The sequence below is a fragment of the Castor canadensis genome, chromosome 13, assembly GCF_047511655.1.
Source record: "Castor canadensis chromosome 13, mCasCan1.hap1v2, whole genome shotgun sequence".
Lineage (NCBI taxonomy): Eukaryota > Metazoa > Chordata > Mammalia > Rodentia > Castoridae > Castor > Castor canadensis.
The window spans coordinates 87,359,136-87,376,947 of record NC_133398.1 but is presented as its reverse complement, the minus strand read 5'-3'; the positions used below and the strand labels follow the sequence as shown (position 1 = coordinate 87,376,947).

The window sequence follows — 17,812 nt, the reverse complement described above, 5'->3', positions numbered from 1 at the left end:
GATGGTTCACTAAATCACATAATCGAGGCACAGAAAGATGCTTTGTGACCTGATTTGGATGTGCAATCTCAAAAGTCCAACCTCTGCAGGAAAGAGCAGAATGGTACTTGTCAGGAGTTTGGGAATGGGGATACAGGGAGCTGCTGGTCCAGTATAAACTCACGGTTAGGAGATGATTAAGTTCTAGAGAGCTAATGACTGCATGGAGACTTGTCAACAAGAACTTAGAAAGCAGTATCTGTGTGAGGTTATAAATGTGAATTAGCTTATGATGCCCAATTTACAATGTATACACTTATCAAATCATCATAGTATACACGTTGGAAATACGCAACGTTTATCAAATATACTGGAATAAACCTTAAATGTACGCAGAAAATAAAACAGGTTCCTAGGGCTGGGAGGTACCTAAAATACATTTGGGAATATTAAAATTACATCTGAGAAACAGGAAGGTTTCAGAAGACCAAAGTATTTTAAAAATATCCATCAATTTGACTAGCTTAATTATCAAAACCTTTTGCACTTTAAAGTTTTTAAAAAGGGTATATGGAAGAAGCCTTTTAGGAGAATGTGCAAACTGGGTTGCTGACCCATGCCTATCCTCCCAGAAGCCTGGGCTATACAGCAAGTTCCAAGACAGCCTGAACAGCAAAAGACCCTGGAAGAGTGGGGACAAAGGGACATGGGTGGTGAGAGAAGAGGGAGTGAGTATGCACATGCAAGAGCTATGGACAGAGCCAAACTGGAAAGGAAAACCTTCCTCCACATTTTTAAAATACAGAACACAAAAACCTGCATGACCTTATTATGGGGTAGGAACATTTGAAAAGAATCAAGAAAACTATCAAAAAATAATCAAGTTGTTTTTCAAACATCCAATGTATTTGTATGTACGAGCTCATACTGTTGACAGGTGTAAATTACCTATTAAAATGAAGATTCAGGGCCAGGCTCAGGATGTGCAACCAGAGCAGGTGCACAGAGTCCCACGCTTAGAAGAGACTTTCTGTGATCCAGGTCTAATTATGCGTTGTTACTGTGTTGGTATTACATTAAAATTTGGATTTATGTCTCCTATGTGAAATCTGGTAAGACCAGGTAGACTGTGCCAGGAAGTTTGCAGCCCAGCACGTGCACAGTTGGACTCTCACTGACATTGACTTTTTAAGGCCAAAATCACAAATAAGAATATTTCACTTCAACATTTTAACACCAAGTAAAATGCCACACATTTGGATACAACTATGAAAATGGCCCCTGTCCTGTCAGTTACATGGCCCTAAAAATACAATACTTAATATGTTTTCAAGGTTTTAAAAACGTATTTCAGAACAAACATGTACTCTTAAGGCATCCAAAGTCTTAACATACTAGAAATGTGCGCAACCAAATTCATAGCCAGTAACGTTGACTCTCAAATGCAGAAAAACCATACGGGACCTGTGACCCAGCAACAAGACTGGTACTCCCAGTTAACTTAGAAGGAAGAACAAATGCAAAGCCTAATGATTTTTTCATGATACTTGTAGTTACATATGTATTTAAAAAGCTCACTCATGAACCAACCAACAAATACGACAGAACACAATCCTCACAAACTTAACCCAGGCAATTATAGGTTAAGTTTCCTTAACCTATAAGTTTCCTGAACTTGGGAAAGGAAGAATGAGAATTCTGGGGAAAATGCCATCTACTGCACAGTAAGTTACCTCTACTGTGTCAAAGGACCTTCAATGACAAGACTCCTGAACCAACAGAGGATGTAACAGAAACTATCTCTTCACAAAAGAAAACTAAGCCAGGGAAACAACCACAGAAGCATCCAAAGGAGAACTCTCAAATGCAGAAATAACAAAGTGTCAGGGGACCCTAGTGCCCATGGCCAACAGGAAGAGGTGACTCGCCCGGTGTTTCACCCACCTGCCGGGTAGGCTCCTGACACGCTGAACCTGAATCACTAACAATTCCAGGTGACTCCCTATGCCCAGAATGGCCCCAGACGGATGGGACCAAGCTAGTGGACAATTAGTGGCCAGCAGAGCCACTCTTTCTCCTGCCCAGCCTAAGGTTCCTCTCCTTACCTACAAATCACAAGATGGTCAGGCAGTTCCTTAAAGAGGGCACCCGGCACAACCAGCACCCCATTCCAGGAACACATCCACACACCCATAGGAAAAAGCAGGTCTTTCACTCTTGGCAACTCCACACAAACCGAATACTTGGCAACTCCAAGTATTGCCGAATACTTGGCAACTCCACACAAACCCCTGGCCGCAGGCAAGCCGCCTCACCGCCTCCCTCCAGGGCCGGCCGCTAGTGAGGTTCGCCACCGCCCCAGCGGGGGCAGGCGCCTTCCCGCCAGCACGGGTCTCCCAGCGGCGGTGGCGGCTCTGGCACACGGAGCTGCGCGAACGTCCTCCCCCACGCGGCCCGCTCCACGGCGCTGAGGGCCCAAGCCCTGGCTGCTGCAGCCCATCCGGCCCGGTCCCCTCGCTCACTCACCCTCCGAGAAGCTGGTCGGTTCGCAGGTCCTCTGTGTGGGCGCGCCCGCGATGCCTGGCAGCTCCGGGCGGCAAAGGCCCCAGGGAGGACTTCCGCAGGCGGCCGGCAGGCAGGCAGCCTACAGAAGACAAGCCTGTCAGAAGACAGCTTCATGCTGCGGACAGCCCGGCTGCACGGGGTGGGGTGGGGGGTAAACGGTCCTCCCACCCCGGGACTTGGCCTGCCTGGAAGGACCCAACTCTCATCTCTGATCTCGCAGAGCAAGAGCCATGGGCGCCCTACACCGCTCTGCCTTTCTCCAGGAGAGGGCCGGGCTTGGGTGGCCTGCAGCAACCTGGAGCCCAGCTCCGCCCCCCCAGCTCTGCAGGGGCCCACCTCCCTCCACCTGCCATCCACTCCCCTGGCCCACCCCCACCCGCCCTCCCCTCAACTCCCTGCAGGGCCCTTGACAGCCAGGGCCAGCCCAGGAGGCAGGGAAGGGAGGCTTGGTGGGATCCACTGCCCAAAACTGCCTCTGTCTGCTGTGCACAAACACAGCACTTCACAGATCAGGGCCAGGGCACCTGCCTCACCTCACTCAAACCCACCAGCCCAAGGAACCTGCTCAGCCCTGCCCTCCTCCCCCAATGCGTAGGTCTCCCCGAAGTTGTCAAAATTCAACCATTAATTCTTCCCAAGCGGACCCCCACACTCCCACGACATTTTCAAATCCTCCTCTCCCCTCTGCTCCCAGCACCTGCACGCTAAACTCCAGGAGAGTCCCTACTGTCCCCACCTCACCTTAGAGCAGATCCACGCGTGACGAAGGAAGTCATCCGAGGGTAGTAAAAGAAAACTCCTTCTACGTGAAACGTGCCTCCGAGTGATGCTTCTTATCGCCACGTCCTGGCAACCACGCGACCCCATCCCTGCATGCAAAAGCAGGCAAACAGATGAGTTGGCCAGAGCTCGGCCATCTACTCTGAGGGGTCCCTGCTTTACAACCCTGGAGGGCCACAAGGGCCCCGTGGGGCTGCAGGAACTCAGAAACACCAAGAGCTCATGGAGTCTGCTAGTCCGGCGGGGAGAGGGTAGGGGGGTTGGGGGCACCGTGACTTCAATGCATGGTCACTGCTTCTTCAAGAGCGGTGACCATGATTTCCACTAGGAAAGTCCAGACAAGGACGAATTAACACGCATACGGAGGGAACGGAAGGAAAAGTACAATTTAACCACGCCGTTTGGAAGCCTGAAATGCAAAGGGGACAGGGGGTCTCGGGGCCCCGGGGGTCTGAAATGTACACACTGCTTCTTCCACAGTGGTGACAATGGATTCTAGGACCATCTGGAGAAGGAGGACTTGAAATGCACACTTAGGGAAGTAAAAGCACAGAACACTGTTGGGACGGCTCGGTGGTGGGGGTGGGGGGGGGCCCTGGAAAAAGGAAGGAGAGCATCCAGGATAACATTCAAACAAACAACCCTGCTGGGAGAGCCTAGGAGCAGCCTATGTAGTCTAAGCCCTGAAAACGCAAGGGCAGGAGGTCAGAGGGTAGGGGAGAGCAAGGTGAGGAGGTGACCACAGAGAGGTGAAGTCGACTCCCTGCAGGGAAACGGTGAGGAAGCCCAAGGTACATTCACATTAACCTTCATAAGGAAGACAGGTCTGGGCAACAGGGACAGCCTGTGTGTGGTCGGGTGCTTGTGGCATGGGGGAGGGTGAATGGGGGTGAGTAGACAAGGCTATATGCAGGAGGGACTGCACTGCATATATACCTGTGAGAAAGAGAAAAGAGACACTTCCGGCCAGACTTTTGCCTTAAGTGGGTCTGCAGGGGACCCCTAAGGAGGCGGGGGGTGGGGGGGGCAGATTTCTAGATACATATGATCATCCAAAACTGAACCAAGAGGAAATTAATCACCTGAATAGACCTGTAACACAAAATGAAATTGAAGCAGCAATCAAGAGTCTCCCCAAAAAAGAAAAGTCCAGGACCTGATGGATTCTCCGCTGAATTCTATCGGAGCTTTAAAGAACTGATACCAACCCTCCTTAAACCGTTCCACGGAACAGAAAGCGAAGGAAAACTGCCAAACACATCTTATGAAGCCAGTATTCCACTTATCCCAAAACCAGGCAAAGACACCTCCAAAAAGGAGAACTGTAGGCCAGCCAATCTCCTTAATGTACACCGATGCAAAAATCCTCAACAAAATAATGGCAAACCGAATTCAGCAACACATCAAAAAGATTATTCACCCCGACCAAGTAGGCTTCATCGCAGGGATGCAGGGGTGGTTCAACATACGAAAATCAAGAAACGAAATAAACCACATTAACAGAAGCAAAAGACAAAAACCACTTCATCATCTCAATAGATGCAGAAAAAGCCTTTGATAAGATCCAACATCATTTCATGATAAAAGCTCTAAGAAAACTAGGAGCAGAAGGAAAGTTCCTCAACATTATAAAAGCTATACATGACAAACCTACAGCCAGCATTACACTTAACGGAGAAAAACTGAAACCATGCCCTCTAAAATCAGGAACCAGACAAAGCATGCCCACTAGCTCCACTCCTATTCAACATAGCACTGGAATTCCTAGCCAGAGCAATTAGGCAAGAAGAAGGAATCAAAGGAATACAAATAGGTAAAGAAACTGGCAAAAGATCCCTACTTGCAGACGACCCAAAAAACTCTACTCAGAAGCTTCTAGACATCACCAACAGCTATAGCAAGGTAGCAGGATATAAAATCAACACAGAAAAATCATTACCTTTTCTATACACTAACAATGAGCACACGGAAAAAGAATGTAAGAAAACAATTCCATTTACAATAGCCTCAAAAAAAAAAAAAATCAAATACCTAGGTGTAAACCTAACAAAAGATGTGAAAGACCTCTACAAGGAAAACTATACACTTCTGAAGAAAGAGATTGAGGAAGACTATAGAAAGTGGAGACATCTCCCATGCTCATGGATTGGTAGAATCAACATAGTGAAAATGCCGATAACTCCCAAAAGTAATCTACATGTTTAATGCAATAACCATCAAAATTCCAATGACATTCATTAAAGAGATTGAAAAATCTCTCTGTGCTACCCAAGGCAGCACAGAGTGGTCAGGAGGACGGTCCCTGTCCATGACTGCCCAGGCCCAAAGGTACATACAGTCCCTCGCCTGAAAATACCAAACCGACCTCCATCAGAGAACCGACTTAGGAATACATACCTACGTGTACCTATGACCACAAACACCTTTACAACTACATACCTCGTTACAGAAATACACAAAGACCCAAATGCATCAAAGAAGAAATAGAGGTGTCCGGGAGAAAGTCACGCCACGCTAAAAGGTCTAAGGGGTTCCCCTGCAAGAACAGACTGCTAAGCTACAAAATGCCTGGCCCTGATTGCAAACCCATTTCTCTGCCCCTCACACAAACCAACACATCTCATCCATAGGCAGAACTGGACCCAGAAACAAAGCCAGGAAAGCAAGCAAGCAAGCAAGCAAGCAAACAAGCAAGCTAGGAGAGGGAACTGACCTGGAGGTTGACAGGCTTCCGAATACTTGGCAACTCCACACAAACCCCTGGCCGCAGGCAAGCCGCCTTGAAGCGCCTGCCTCGCAGCGCCTGCCTCGCCGCCTCCCTCCAGGGCCGGCCGCTAGTGAGGTTCGCCACCGCCCCAGCGGGGGCAGGCGCCTTCCCGCCAGCACGGGTCTCCCAGCGGCGGTGGCGGCTCTGGCACACGGAGCTGCGCGAACGTCCTCCCCCACGCGGCCCGCTCCACGGCGCTGAGGGCCCAAGCCCTGGCTGCTGCAGCCCATCCGGCCCGGTCCCCTCGCTCACTCACCCTCCGAGAAGCTGGTCGGTTCGCAGGTCCTCTGTGTGGGCGCGCCCGCGATGCCTGGCAGCTCCGGGCGGCAAAGGCCCCAGGGAGGACTTCCGCAGGCGGCCGGCAGGCAGGCAGCCTACAGAAGACAAGCCTGTCAGAAGACAGCTTCATGCTGCGGACAGCCCGGCTGCACGGGGTGGGGTGGGGGGTAAACGGTCCTCCCACCCCGGGACTTGGCCTGCCTGGAAGGACCCAACTCTCATCTCTGATCTCGCAGAGCAAGAGCCATGGGCGCCCTACACCGCTCTGCCTTTCTCCAGGAGAGGGCCGGGCTTGGGTGGCCTGCAGCAACCTGGAGCCCAGCTCCGCCCCCCCAGCTCTGCAGGGGCCCACCTCCCTCCACCTGCCATCCACTCCCCTGGCCCACCCCCACCCGCCCTCCCCTCAACTCCCTGCAGGGCCCTTGACAGCCAGGGCCAGCCCAGGAGGCAGGGAAGGGAGGCTTGGTGGGATCCACTGCCCAAAACTGCCTCTGTCTGCTGTGCACAAACACAGCACTTCACAGATCAGGGCCAGGGCACCTGCCTCACCTCACTCAAACCCACCAGCCCAAGGAACCTGCTCAGCCCTGCCCTCCTCCCCCAATGCGTAGGTCTCCCCGAAGTTGTCAAAATTCAACCATTAATTCTTCCCAAGCGGACCCCCACACTCCCACGACATTTTCAAATCCTCCTCTCCCCTCTGCTCCCAGCACCTGCACGCTAAACTCCAGGAGAGTCCCTACTGTCCCCACCTCACCTTAGAGCAGATCCACGCGTGACGAAGGAAGTCATCCGAGGGTAGTAAAAGAAAACTCCTTCTACGTGAAACGCGCCTCCGAGTGATGCTTCTTATCGCCACGTCCTGGCAACCACGCGACCCCATCCCTGCATGCAAAAGCAGGCAAACAGATGAGTTGGCCAGAGCTCGGCCATCTACTCTGAGGGGTCCCTGCTTTACAACCCTGGAGGGCCACAAGGGCCCCGTGGGGCTGCAGGAACTCAGAAACACCAAGAGCTCATGGAGTCTGCTAGTCCGGCGGGGAGAGGGTAGGGGGGTTGGGGGCACCGTGACTTCAATGCATGGTCACTGCTTCTTCAAGAGCGGTGACCATGATTTCCACTAGGAAAGTCCAGACAAGGACGAATTAACACGCATACGGAGGGAACGGAAGGAAAAGTACAATTTAACCACGCCGTTTGGAAGCCTGAAATGCAAAGGGGACAGGGGGTCTCGGGGCCCCGGGGGTCTGAAATGTACACACTGCTTCTTCCACAGTGGTGACAATGGATTCTAGGACCATCTGGAGAAGGAGGACTTGAAATGCACACTTAGGGAAGTAAAAGCACAGAACACTGTTGGGACGGCTCGGTGGTGGGGGTGGGGGGGGGGCCCTGGAAAAAGGAAGGAGAGCATCCAGGATAACATTCAAACAAACAACCCTGCTGGGAGAGCCTAGGAGCAGCCTATGTAGTCTAAGCCCTGAAAACGCAAGGGCAGGAGGTCAGAGGGTAGGGGAGAGCAAGGTGAGGAGGTGACCACAGAGAGGTGAAGTCGACTCCCTGCAGGGAAACGGTGAGGAAGCCCAAGGTACATTCACATTAACCTTCATAAGGAAGACAGGTCTGGGCAACAGGGACAGCCTGTGTGTGGTCGGGTGCTTGTGGCATGGGGGAGGGTGAATGGGGGTGAGTAGACAAGGCTATATGCAGGAGGGACTGCACTGCATATATACCTGTGAGAAAGAGAAAAGAGACACTTCCGGCCAGACTTTTGCCTTAAGTGGGTCTGCAGGGGACCCCTAAGGAGGCGGGGGGTGGGGGGGGGCAGATTTCTAGATACATATGATCATCCAAAACTGAACCAAGAGGAAATTAATCACCTGAATAGACCTGTAACACAAAATGAAATTGAAGCAGCAATCAAGAGTCTCCCCAAAAAAGAAAAGTCCAGGACCTGATGGATTCTCCGCTGAATTCTATCGGAGCTTTAAAGAACTGATACCAACCCTCCTTAAACCGTTCCACGGAACAGAAAGCGAAGGAAAACTGCCAAACACATCTTATGAAGCCAGTATTCCACTTATCCCAAAACCAGGCAAAGACACCTCCAAAAAGGAGAACTGTAGGCCAGCCAATCTCCTTAATGTACACCGATGCAAAAATCCTCAACAAAATAATGGCAAACCGAATTCAGCAACACATCAAAAAGATTATTCACCCCGACCAAGTAGGCTTCATCGCAGGGATGCAGGGGTGGTTCAACATACGAAAATCAAGAAACGAAATAAACCACATTAACAGAAGCAAAAGACAAAAACCACTTCATCATCTCAATAGATGCAGAAAAAGCCTTTGATAAGATCCAACATCATTTCATGATAAAAGCTCTAAGAAAACTAGGAGCAGAAGGAAAGTTCCTCAACATTATAAAAGCTATACATGACAAACCTACAGCCAGCATTACACTTAACGGAGAAAAACTGAAACCATGCCCTCTAAAATCAGGAACCAGACAAAGCATGCCCACTAGCTCCACTCCTATTCAACATAGCACTGGAATTCCTAGCCAGAGCAATTAGGCAAGAAGAAGGAATCAAAGGAATACAAATAGGTAAAGAAACTGGCAAAAGATCCCTACTTGCAGACGACCCAAAAAACTCTACTCAGAAGCTTCTAGACATCACCAACAGCTATAGCAAGGTAGCAGGATATAAAATCAACACAGAAAAATCATTACCTTTTCTATACACTAACAATGAGCACACGGAAAAAGAATGTAAGAAAACAATTCCATTTACAATAGCCTCAAAAAAAAAAAAATCAAATACCTAGGTGTAAACCTAACAAAAGATGTGAAAGACCTCTACAAGGAAAACTATACACTTCTGAAGAAAGAGATTGAGGAAGACTATAGAAAGTGGAGACATCTCCCATGCTCATGGATTGGTAGAATCAACATAGTGAAAATGCCGATAACTCCCAAAAGTAATCTACATGTTTAATGCAATAACCATCAAAATTCCAATGACATTCATTAAAGAGATTGAAAAATCTCTCTGTGCTACCCAAGGCAGCACAGAGTGGTCAGGAGGACGGTCCCTGTCCATGACTGCCCAGGCCCAAAGGTACATACAGTCCCTCGCCTGAAAATACCAAACCGACCTCCATCAGAGAACCGACTTAGGAATACATACCTACGTGTACCTATGACCACAAACACCTTTACAACTACATACCTCGTTACAGAAATACACAAAGACCCAAATGCATCAAAGAAGAAATAGAGGTGTCCGGGAGAAAGTCACGCCACGCTAAAAGGTCTAAGGGGTTCCCCTGCAAGAACAGACTGCTAAGCTACAAAATGCCTGGCCCTGATTGCAAACCCATTTCTCTGCCCCTCACACAAACCAACACATCTCATCCATAGGCAGAACTGGACCCAGAAACAAAGCCAGGAAAGCAAGCAAGCAAGCAAGCAAGCAAACAAGCAAGCTAGGAGAGGGAACTGACCTGGAGGTTGACAGGCTTCCGAATACTTGGCAACTCCACACAAACCCCTGGCCGCAGGCAAGCCGCCTTGAAGCGCCTGCCTCGCAGCGCCTGCCTCGCCGCCTCCCTCCAGGGCCGGCCGCTAGTGAGGTTCGCCACCGCCCCAGCGGGGGCAGGCGCCTTCCCGCCAGCACGGGTCTCCCAGCGGCGGTGGCGGCTCTGGCACACGGAGCTGCGCGAACGTCCTCCCCCACGCGGCCCGCTCCACGGCGCTGAGGGCCCAAGCCCTGGCTGCTGCAGCCCATCCGGCCCGGTCCCCTCGCTCACTCACCCTCCGAGAAGCTGGTCGGTTCGCAGGTCCTCTGTGTGGGCGCGCCCGCGATGCCTGGCAGCTCCGGGCGGCAAAGGCCCCAGGGAGGACTTCCGCAGGCGGCCGGCAGGCAGGCAGCCTACAGAAGACAAGCCTGTCAGAAGACAGCTTCATGCTGCGGACAGCCCGGCTGCACGGGGTGGGGTGGGGGGTAAACGGTCCTCCCACCCCGGGACTTGGCCTGCCTGGAAGGACCCAACTCTCATCTCTGATCTCGCAGAGCAAGAGCCATGGGCGCCCTACACCGCTCTGCCTTTCTCCAGGAGAGGGCCGGGCTTGGGTGGCCTGCAGCAACCTGGAGCCCAGCTCCGCCCCCCCAGCTCTGCAGGGGCCCACCTCCCTCCACCTGCCATCCACTCCCCTGGCCCACCCCCACCCGCCCTCCCCTCAACTCCCTGCAGGGCCCTTGACAGCCAGGGCCAGCCCAGGAGGCAGGGAAGGGAGGCTTGGTGGGATCCACTGCCCAAAACTGCCTCTGTCTGCTGTGCACAAACACAGCACTTCACAGATCAGGGCCAGGGCACCTGCCTCACCTCACTCAAACCCACCAGCCCAAGGAACCTGCTCAGCCCTGCCCTCCTCCCCCAATGCGTAGGTCTCCCCGAAGTTGTCAAAATTCAACCATTAATTCTTCCCAAGCGGACCCCCACACTCCCACGACATTTTCAAATCCTCCTCTCCCCTCTGCTCCCAGCACCTGCACGCTAAACTCCAGGAGAGTCCCTACTGTCCCCACCTCACCTTAGAGCAGATCCACGCGTGACGAAGGAAGTCATCCGAGGGTAGTAAAAGAAAACTCCTTCTACGTGAAACGCGCCTCCGAGTGATGCTTCTTATCGCCACGTCCTGGCAACCACGCGACCCCATCCCTGCATGCAAAAGCAGGCAAACAGATGAGTTGGCCAGAGCTTGGCCATCTACTCTGAAGGATCCCTGCTTTACAACCCTGGAGGGCCACAAGCACCTAAACAGGGAGCGAATCACATCAGGGGATAGTCTCTGGACCCATGCTGACAGCCGCAAAGGCTCGAACCTAAGAAATTATGAAACCGACACACCTGCACGACCGTGATGAACACTGCACTAGTCACTGGACCCATGCTATGGAAACGACCCTAATGGCCTGCTGAGGAACTGAGAGAGAAAACATACCAAACTGTAACAGGGTGCAGGTTGAGGTCTTCGGGAGGAAGACCAAATGTGACCTGCTTGGAGGGGGAACGGCTGCGGTTTGGGCACACCACGTGAACGTGAGCAAGCCAGGCTCAGGAACACAAAGGGCACGGGTTTTCTCGTGGACGCCGAATACCGATTCGGCACTTGAACGCATGGTTGAAGGGGCACGTGATATCGGGGGACTTCTGCTACACGGAGCAGGTTTCTGACAGCACAACTGCCCCATGGGACTCGGGGAAGGAGGAAAAGGAAAAGAGGACGACAGAGCTGGCACACTCAAGAGACGAAAACGCTTGGCAGACAGTCCTGGCCCGGATCGCCTCTTGGTCCACAACTGTGCCTATGTTCTGTTGCCGGCTGAGTTCAAGCCCCCGCACAGCAAAAAACCAAAAAACCTTAACGTTTTTATATTCCTTAACATAATATTCACAGTGTGGTAAAGTCAGATGTAAAAAATTAGCCTTCGAAGTACACTAGAAAGGAGGCACCACAAAGGCAGGAGCTCAAACTCTTCATATATGGCTTGAACTTACATATTTGTTCTAGACCTGGAGCAAGCACCCAAAAGGAAAACAAACCGTTACACAGAACAGCTGAGTATCAGCAAAGCAACAATTAAGTGAAATCCCTATATTTTCTTATCGGGATGAGACATATCTTACCATGATAAAAAGAACTTTAGAGGTCATTTCTAGAACAATACTTTATCCAACACATGAATCTTCTCAACATCAATACTAACTCATTCCATAGAGGTGAAGTCTGAGAAGGCAAGATGAAAAGCTGGGCTAGAATCAAAAAGGAGAAGCCAGGCATGGTGGTTCATACCTGTAATCCTAGCTGCTCGGGAGACAGGAGAGGGGAATATTTAAGCTGAAGGTAAGTCAGGGCAAAGGTAGAAGAGAGACTCTGTGTCAACAAATCAAAACCAAAAAAGCTGGAGGTATAGCTCAGTCATAGAGCACGTGCATAGGTCCTGGGTTCAATCTCTAGTACTGCAAAAAAAGTGATGAAAGAAGAAGTACTGCCTGGTAAGAAGGAGAAGGTGGGTAGGCTAGAGAGAGAACAGCTTCTACCTCCCAGTCCACAGAAGTGGCTTGAGAAAGGACAGCAAAAAATGCATTGCTAGCTGGGACCCTGAGTCCTGTGGCCAGCAGTCCCAGCTACTGAAGGAAAAAAGCACTAGACAGGAGTCAAAAAGGACTTGTTCTAAAAGACTCTGAAAAACTTAAAGCCTTCATGGCCAGAGGACTAACCTATCACTGCTTCGTTTAGGTTAACACAAAAACAACAATGCTGACACTATATATATCATTTTCCAAACACTGGGAAAACTAATCATCACAGTCCCCAACTTTTCATAAATCCTACAGAAGTACACAGTATTAAAAATTAGAAGGTTTTTAACAAGAACTACTCATTTCTTCAATATTACTTACAAATAGGGGTTGGGGGTTGGTTCAGTGGTAGAACACACTTGCTCAACATCCACAAGGCCTTGGGTTCAATCCCCAAAACGACAACAAAACAATTACTTACAAATAGATTCCTCCTTATATATATTTAAATAACAAAACTATCTGGTTCTTAGGAAAAATAACAAATGCCACTTAAGTCTTCAAATGCATAACCATGAGCTTGCTTTATTTTCTTCCTCTTAGTTCATCTACCACTCATCTCTGACTACTCATCTCTGTTCCCCATCAAACAACTCAGTTCAACCTAAAGGAACATGAAGCTCTAGTTTCATTTAGTTCTCCTATCATTTAAGGATAGGTGACGATCTGTGAGTTGTCACCAGGCTTTAAAAAAAAATCATCTCTAGCATGAGACATTTGTGAGAGCAGAGGTTCAATACCCAGCATGAGAGAGGGGGGAGAGGAAAAGAGGGAGAAACATAGGGTATCAATCAAAATGGTTTCAGTTTCAATCATTTACTCGAACCACGAATTATAACTGAGCTAAAATGGTACTTCCTAAATGCAACTCATTTTATTCTAAATGTTCTTGGCAACTAAGTATCCCAAAAAGTCAGAAAACCCTAAGAAAGCAAAGAAAAAGAACTTTTTTTACAGCTCACCATTCGTCAACCACAGGAGGCTTGAAAGATGGCCCAGCCTCCAACTTGGTCCTACAGAGGAAAACTCCAAATATTTCTTTAAGAACTGTTCTCACACAGTACTAAATTACAAGCATTGACCTCCCTGGAGGAAGAGCTGGAGTCCACAGCTACATGAGAATACAATCTAAGAGAGCTGAAATCTGACTCCAACACAAGGGATGTTACGCCAGTTCCATAATAATTGAGTTTATTTAAAATATAAAATATTTTAACATATAAAATAATAAAGTTATTTAAAATGTTTCAAGAGTAACAGAATGCTCAGAAAAACCCAAATTCATTCCAAAAATAATTTGAGAACATAATTTAAATTCCAGACCTAACCTTTCTGAAATAACGCAGAATTCTACATTTCAACCAAATCATAAGAGAAATACTACTTTATAACAAAAGAGCTATATAGCAGAGCATTCTGAACTTGCAGAGAGAACAAAAATTTTGTGTCAATATGTTCACAACACAATTCAATCCACAAAAATCATGAGATAATTAAGCTGTTTTTAGATTTCAATCTGTTTGGCTAGGAACCTTATCCAAACTGCATTGATGCAAATCAGTATGAGCAACTCCAACACTATTAAAATAACTCCAGACTTATCTTTTGTTCTACCTTTTATCGTTGCTTTATAGGCTAATGGTAAACTGGTGTGTGTACATGCCAGGAAATAGCTCAGTATACAAAATAAAAAAAGTGATGTGGAATCATGAAATTCATGAATGAAAATGCTTACATCGTGGCTGGGCTCGCAGAAGAGGTTAGAGTAGTATATGAAGAAACTGTGGATCTTTTGGGATGTTAAATCACCAAAGTCACTTAGTTAAGGTGATTTAAAAAAAACTTTCCTTGCACACAATGAAAGAAGGGAGAAGGGAAAAGAAAAACTGATACACGTGTATGGCACAACAAGCATAAATACTAACCACAGATCTTTCATATTATTAACGTTACAAGTAACATTTTTAAAAACACTGTTGGTGTGTCTCTAAATAAGCAGGACATAATTGCCATCTCAATCTTAAATCTTTCTCCTACGACATGGCCTATCAGTCATAAAAGAGCACAGGATTCAGGGCTGGAGGCATGGCTGAAGCAGTAAGTGCCAGTGTGAAGGCCTGAGTGCAAACTCCAGTACCTACCCGCATCCCCCCACCCAAAAAAGAGCACATGATAGAGTTACAGGAGAAGACTGCCTGGCATCACATTACACCTAATTTTAAGTAACTCTTAAAGTAACAAGGAGAACTCAATGACCCAAAGAAATAATAATGTAATTTTTACTTGAGACAGAAAAAATGATTTTACCTTATGATGTAATGTAAATAAAGAGATTCCCGCGGCACCGACACAGACCGGCGCGGGGAACCCCTGCTGCCGCGGGCTTGGGAGCAGCAGGGATGCCCGGTCCGGATGGGGGAGGCGCCGGCCCTCCGCGGCTCCTCCTCCTCCTCGCTCGGCCCGGCCCCTTCTCCAGACCGGGACCCCGAGCACACGCCTCCTACTGCTGCTGCTGCTCTGCCGCCACCGCCGCGCACCCGCCCTGGCCCCGCCGCGCCCACCCCGCCCCGCTCCCCCAGCCCAGCCCGACCCCGGGGGTGGGGAGGGTGGGGCGCCGCGCTCCGCCGCGCCGCGCTCCGCCACCCCGCGAGTCACCTCAGGACGCGGTCGCGCTCCGCCTCGCCCCTCACCGGCCCTCTCCCCGGCCGGGGCGCCCGCCCGGCGCCGCCGATGCCCGGGATGTCCGGCAGGGCCGAGTCCCGCCGTCTGCCGCACCGCCCCTCCCGGCCCTCGCGCTCCGGCTCTTACCTCCCAGCTTGTATCCGGCACCCACTTCCCCTTCGCGCGCCACGTCCTCCTCGTCCTTCTCGCGACCGGGACCCCGAGCGCATGCCTCCTACTGCTGCCGCTCCTGCCGCCGACGCCGCCGCGCACCCGCCCTGGCCCCGCCCCGCGCACCCCGCCCCGCGCACCCCCTCCCCCAGCCCATCCGCAGCGCACCCGCCCTGGCCCCGCCCTGCGGCCCCCCCCCCGCTCCCCCAGCCCAGCCCGCCCTCGGGGGTTGGGGGGTGTGGGGCGCCGCGCTCCGCCACCCCGCGCGTCACCTCAAGACGCGGCCGCGCTCCTCCCTGCCCCTCACCGGCCCTCTCCCCGGCCAGGGCGCCCGTCCGCCGCGCCCCCGCCCGGCGCCGCTGATGCCCGGGATGTCCGGCGGGGCCGGGTCCCGCCGTCTGCCGCGTCGCCCCTCCCGGCCCTCGCGCTCCGGCTCTTACCTCCCACCTTGTATCCGGCACCCACTTCCCCTTCACGCGCCACATCCTCCTCCTCCTTCTCGAGACCAGGACACCAAGCGCACGCCTCCTACTGCTACTGCTGCCGCCGCTGCCGCCGACGCCGCCGACGCCTCCGCTGCCGCCGACGCCGCCGCTGCCGCCGACGCCGCCGCTGCCGCCGACGCCGCCGCTGCCGCCGACGCCGCCGCTGCCGCCGACGCCGCCGCTGCCGCCGACGCCGCCGCTGCCGCCGACGCACCCGCCCTGGCCCCGCCCCGCGCACCTCCCGCTCCCCCAGCCCAGCCCCCGCGCACCCGCCCTGGCCCCACCCCGCGCCCCCCCCCTCCGCTCCCCCAGCCCAGCCGCCGCGCACCCGCCCTGGCCCCGCCCCGCGCACCCCCCACTACCCCAGCTCAGTCCGATCCCGGGGGTGGGGGCGGGGTTGGGGCCCTGCGCTCTGCCACCCCGCGAGTCACCTCAGGACGCGGCCGCGCTCCGCCCCCCCACCTCACCGGCGTGCTCCCGGGGCTGAAGGAAGTTCCCGGGGAAGCCGCTGCCAGCGCGCAGGGTCCTGGTGGCAGCGGCGGACGTGCCGGAATCTCCGCGATCCCGTAGCCTGCCAAGCGGCGGGGAGCGGTCCCGGGAGGCCTCGGCTCTGAGATGCGCTGGGGAGCCGCGCTCTGGAGTGCGTCGTCCGGCCCAGAGTCTGGGCGTCACTGCCTGCCGCAGGGGAAGGGTGCGTGCCTCCCGCCAGGCCCCGGTGGACGGGTGGACAGGTGGATGGAAGGATGGGTGGACGATGGATGGATGGGTGGACAGATGGATGGATGGTGGGTGGACGGATGGATGGATGGGTGGACGGATGGATGGATGGGTGGATAGTGGGTGGACGGATGGATGGATGGGTGGACGGATGGATGGATGGGTGGATGGATGGATGCCTAGTCCAGCTCCATCCAAAGGAAGCAGGATGCTGAGGGGGCAGGGGATTCATGGATGCATGGATGGAGACTGTATCAGTTCACTCTGGCTGCCATACAAAATACCACAGGCTAGAGATTTAAACAGACATTAATTTTCTCACAGTCCTGAAGGCTGGAAGTCCAAGATCAAGGTGTTGGCAGGTTGTGGTGATTGTTACTCAGGAAGCAGAGATCAGGAGGATCGTGGTTTGAAGCCAGCCTGGGCAAATCGTTCTGGAGACCCTATCAAAAAACCCAACACAAAAAAGGGTTGGCAGAGTGGCTCAAGTGTTAGAGTACCTGCCTAGCAAGTGTGAAGCCCTGAGTACCCCAGTATTGAGAAAAAAAGGAAGTAGTAGAAAGAAGGAGAAGGGGGAGGGGAAGGGGGAGGAGGAGAAGAAGAAGAAAAGAAGAAGAAGAAAGAAAGAAGAAAAAGAAAAAGAAGAATTGCTTCCCTACCATTTCTACCTACCTAGAGGGGAGAGGGGAGCATCAGGTTACACATCCTCTGAGAGTCTACTGGCAAGACACTTAATCATGAGAACTGAGCTCTAAGACAAAAGAAGACTCATATTAATTTGTATAATTTCTGTGATGTACACACATACCGGGTACTGTGTGATCATGGATGAATAACGGTGTGCTGTCTACTGGCTCATTCACCTACACAAATTGGATGCAGGCGCTAACCCTAAGCACTATGCTAAGACCTGATACAGAAGGAAATAAAAATTAAAAATAAAGTTTCCCCAGCCTCATGCAGTATATTCCAGTGATAGAGAAGTAAACGAGATTACAACTCAGTAAGAAGCTCGGGGTGAGGAGCCAAGGGTACCAAGGGGCCTGGCACAGACTTAGCTGCACAGTAGATTTGGTGAGGCTGGTTCAGAACTGTGTGACCTTGAGCAAGGTACTTCCCAAACGCTCAGTTTCCTCAACAGCAATATGGGACTAAACATAGAAGCTACCTGGTAGGATTGATGAGAGTGCTGAATAATGAGTAGGTCACAGCTGGGCATGGTGCATTCCTGTAATTCCAACATCTGGAGGATGAG

At 51.6% G+C, this 17,812-nt stretch overlaps 1 protein-coding gene across 1 annotated transcript in view; it reads right to left on the bottom strand.

Annotated features, from left to right (window-relative positions):
• LOC141415471 (uncharacterized) overlaps positions 1-17,383 on the bottom strand; it is a 90,087-nt gene extending 72,704 nt beyond the window's left edge. Inside the window, exons 1-8 of the mRNA XM_074052189.1 lie at positions 17,366-17,383; positions 16,308-16,515; positions 10,971-11,098; positions 10,191-10,308; positions 7,128-7,255; positions 6,348-6,465; positions 3,286-3,413; positions 2,506-2,623 (exon numbers count right to left, since the gene is read on the bottom strand). Coding sequence (XP_073908290.1) covers positions 2,506-2,623; positions 3,286-3,413; positions 6,348-6,465; positions 7,128-7,255; positions 10,191-10,308; positions 10,971-11,098; positions 16,308-16,515; positions 17,366-17,383 — 964 coding nt within the window. The remainder of the gene's footprint in view (positions 1-2,505; positions 2,624-3,285; positions 3,414-6,347; positions 6,466-7,127; positions 7,256-10,190; positions 10,309-10,970; positions 11,099-16,307; positions 16,516-17,365) is intronic.
• Between the last annotated feature and the right edge of the window lie 429 nt (positions 17,384-17,812).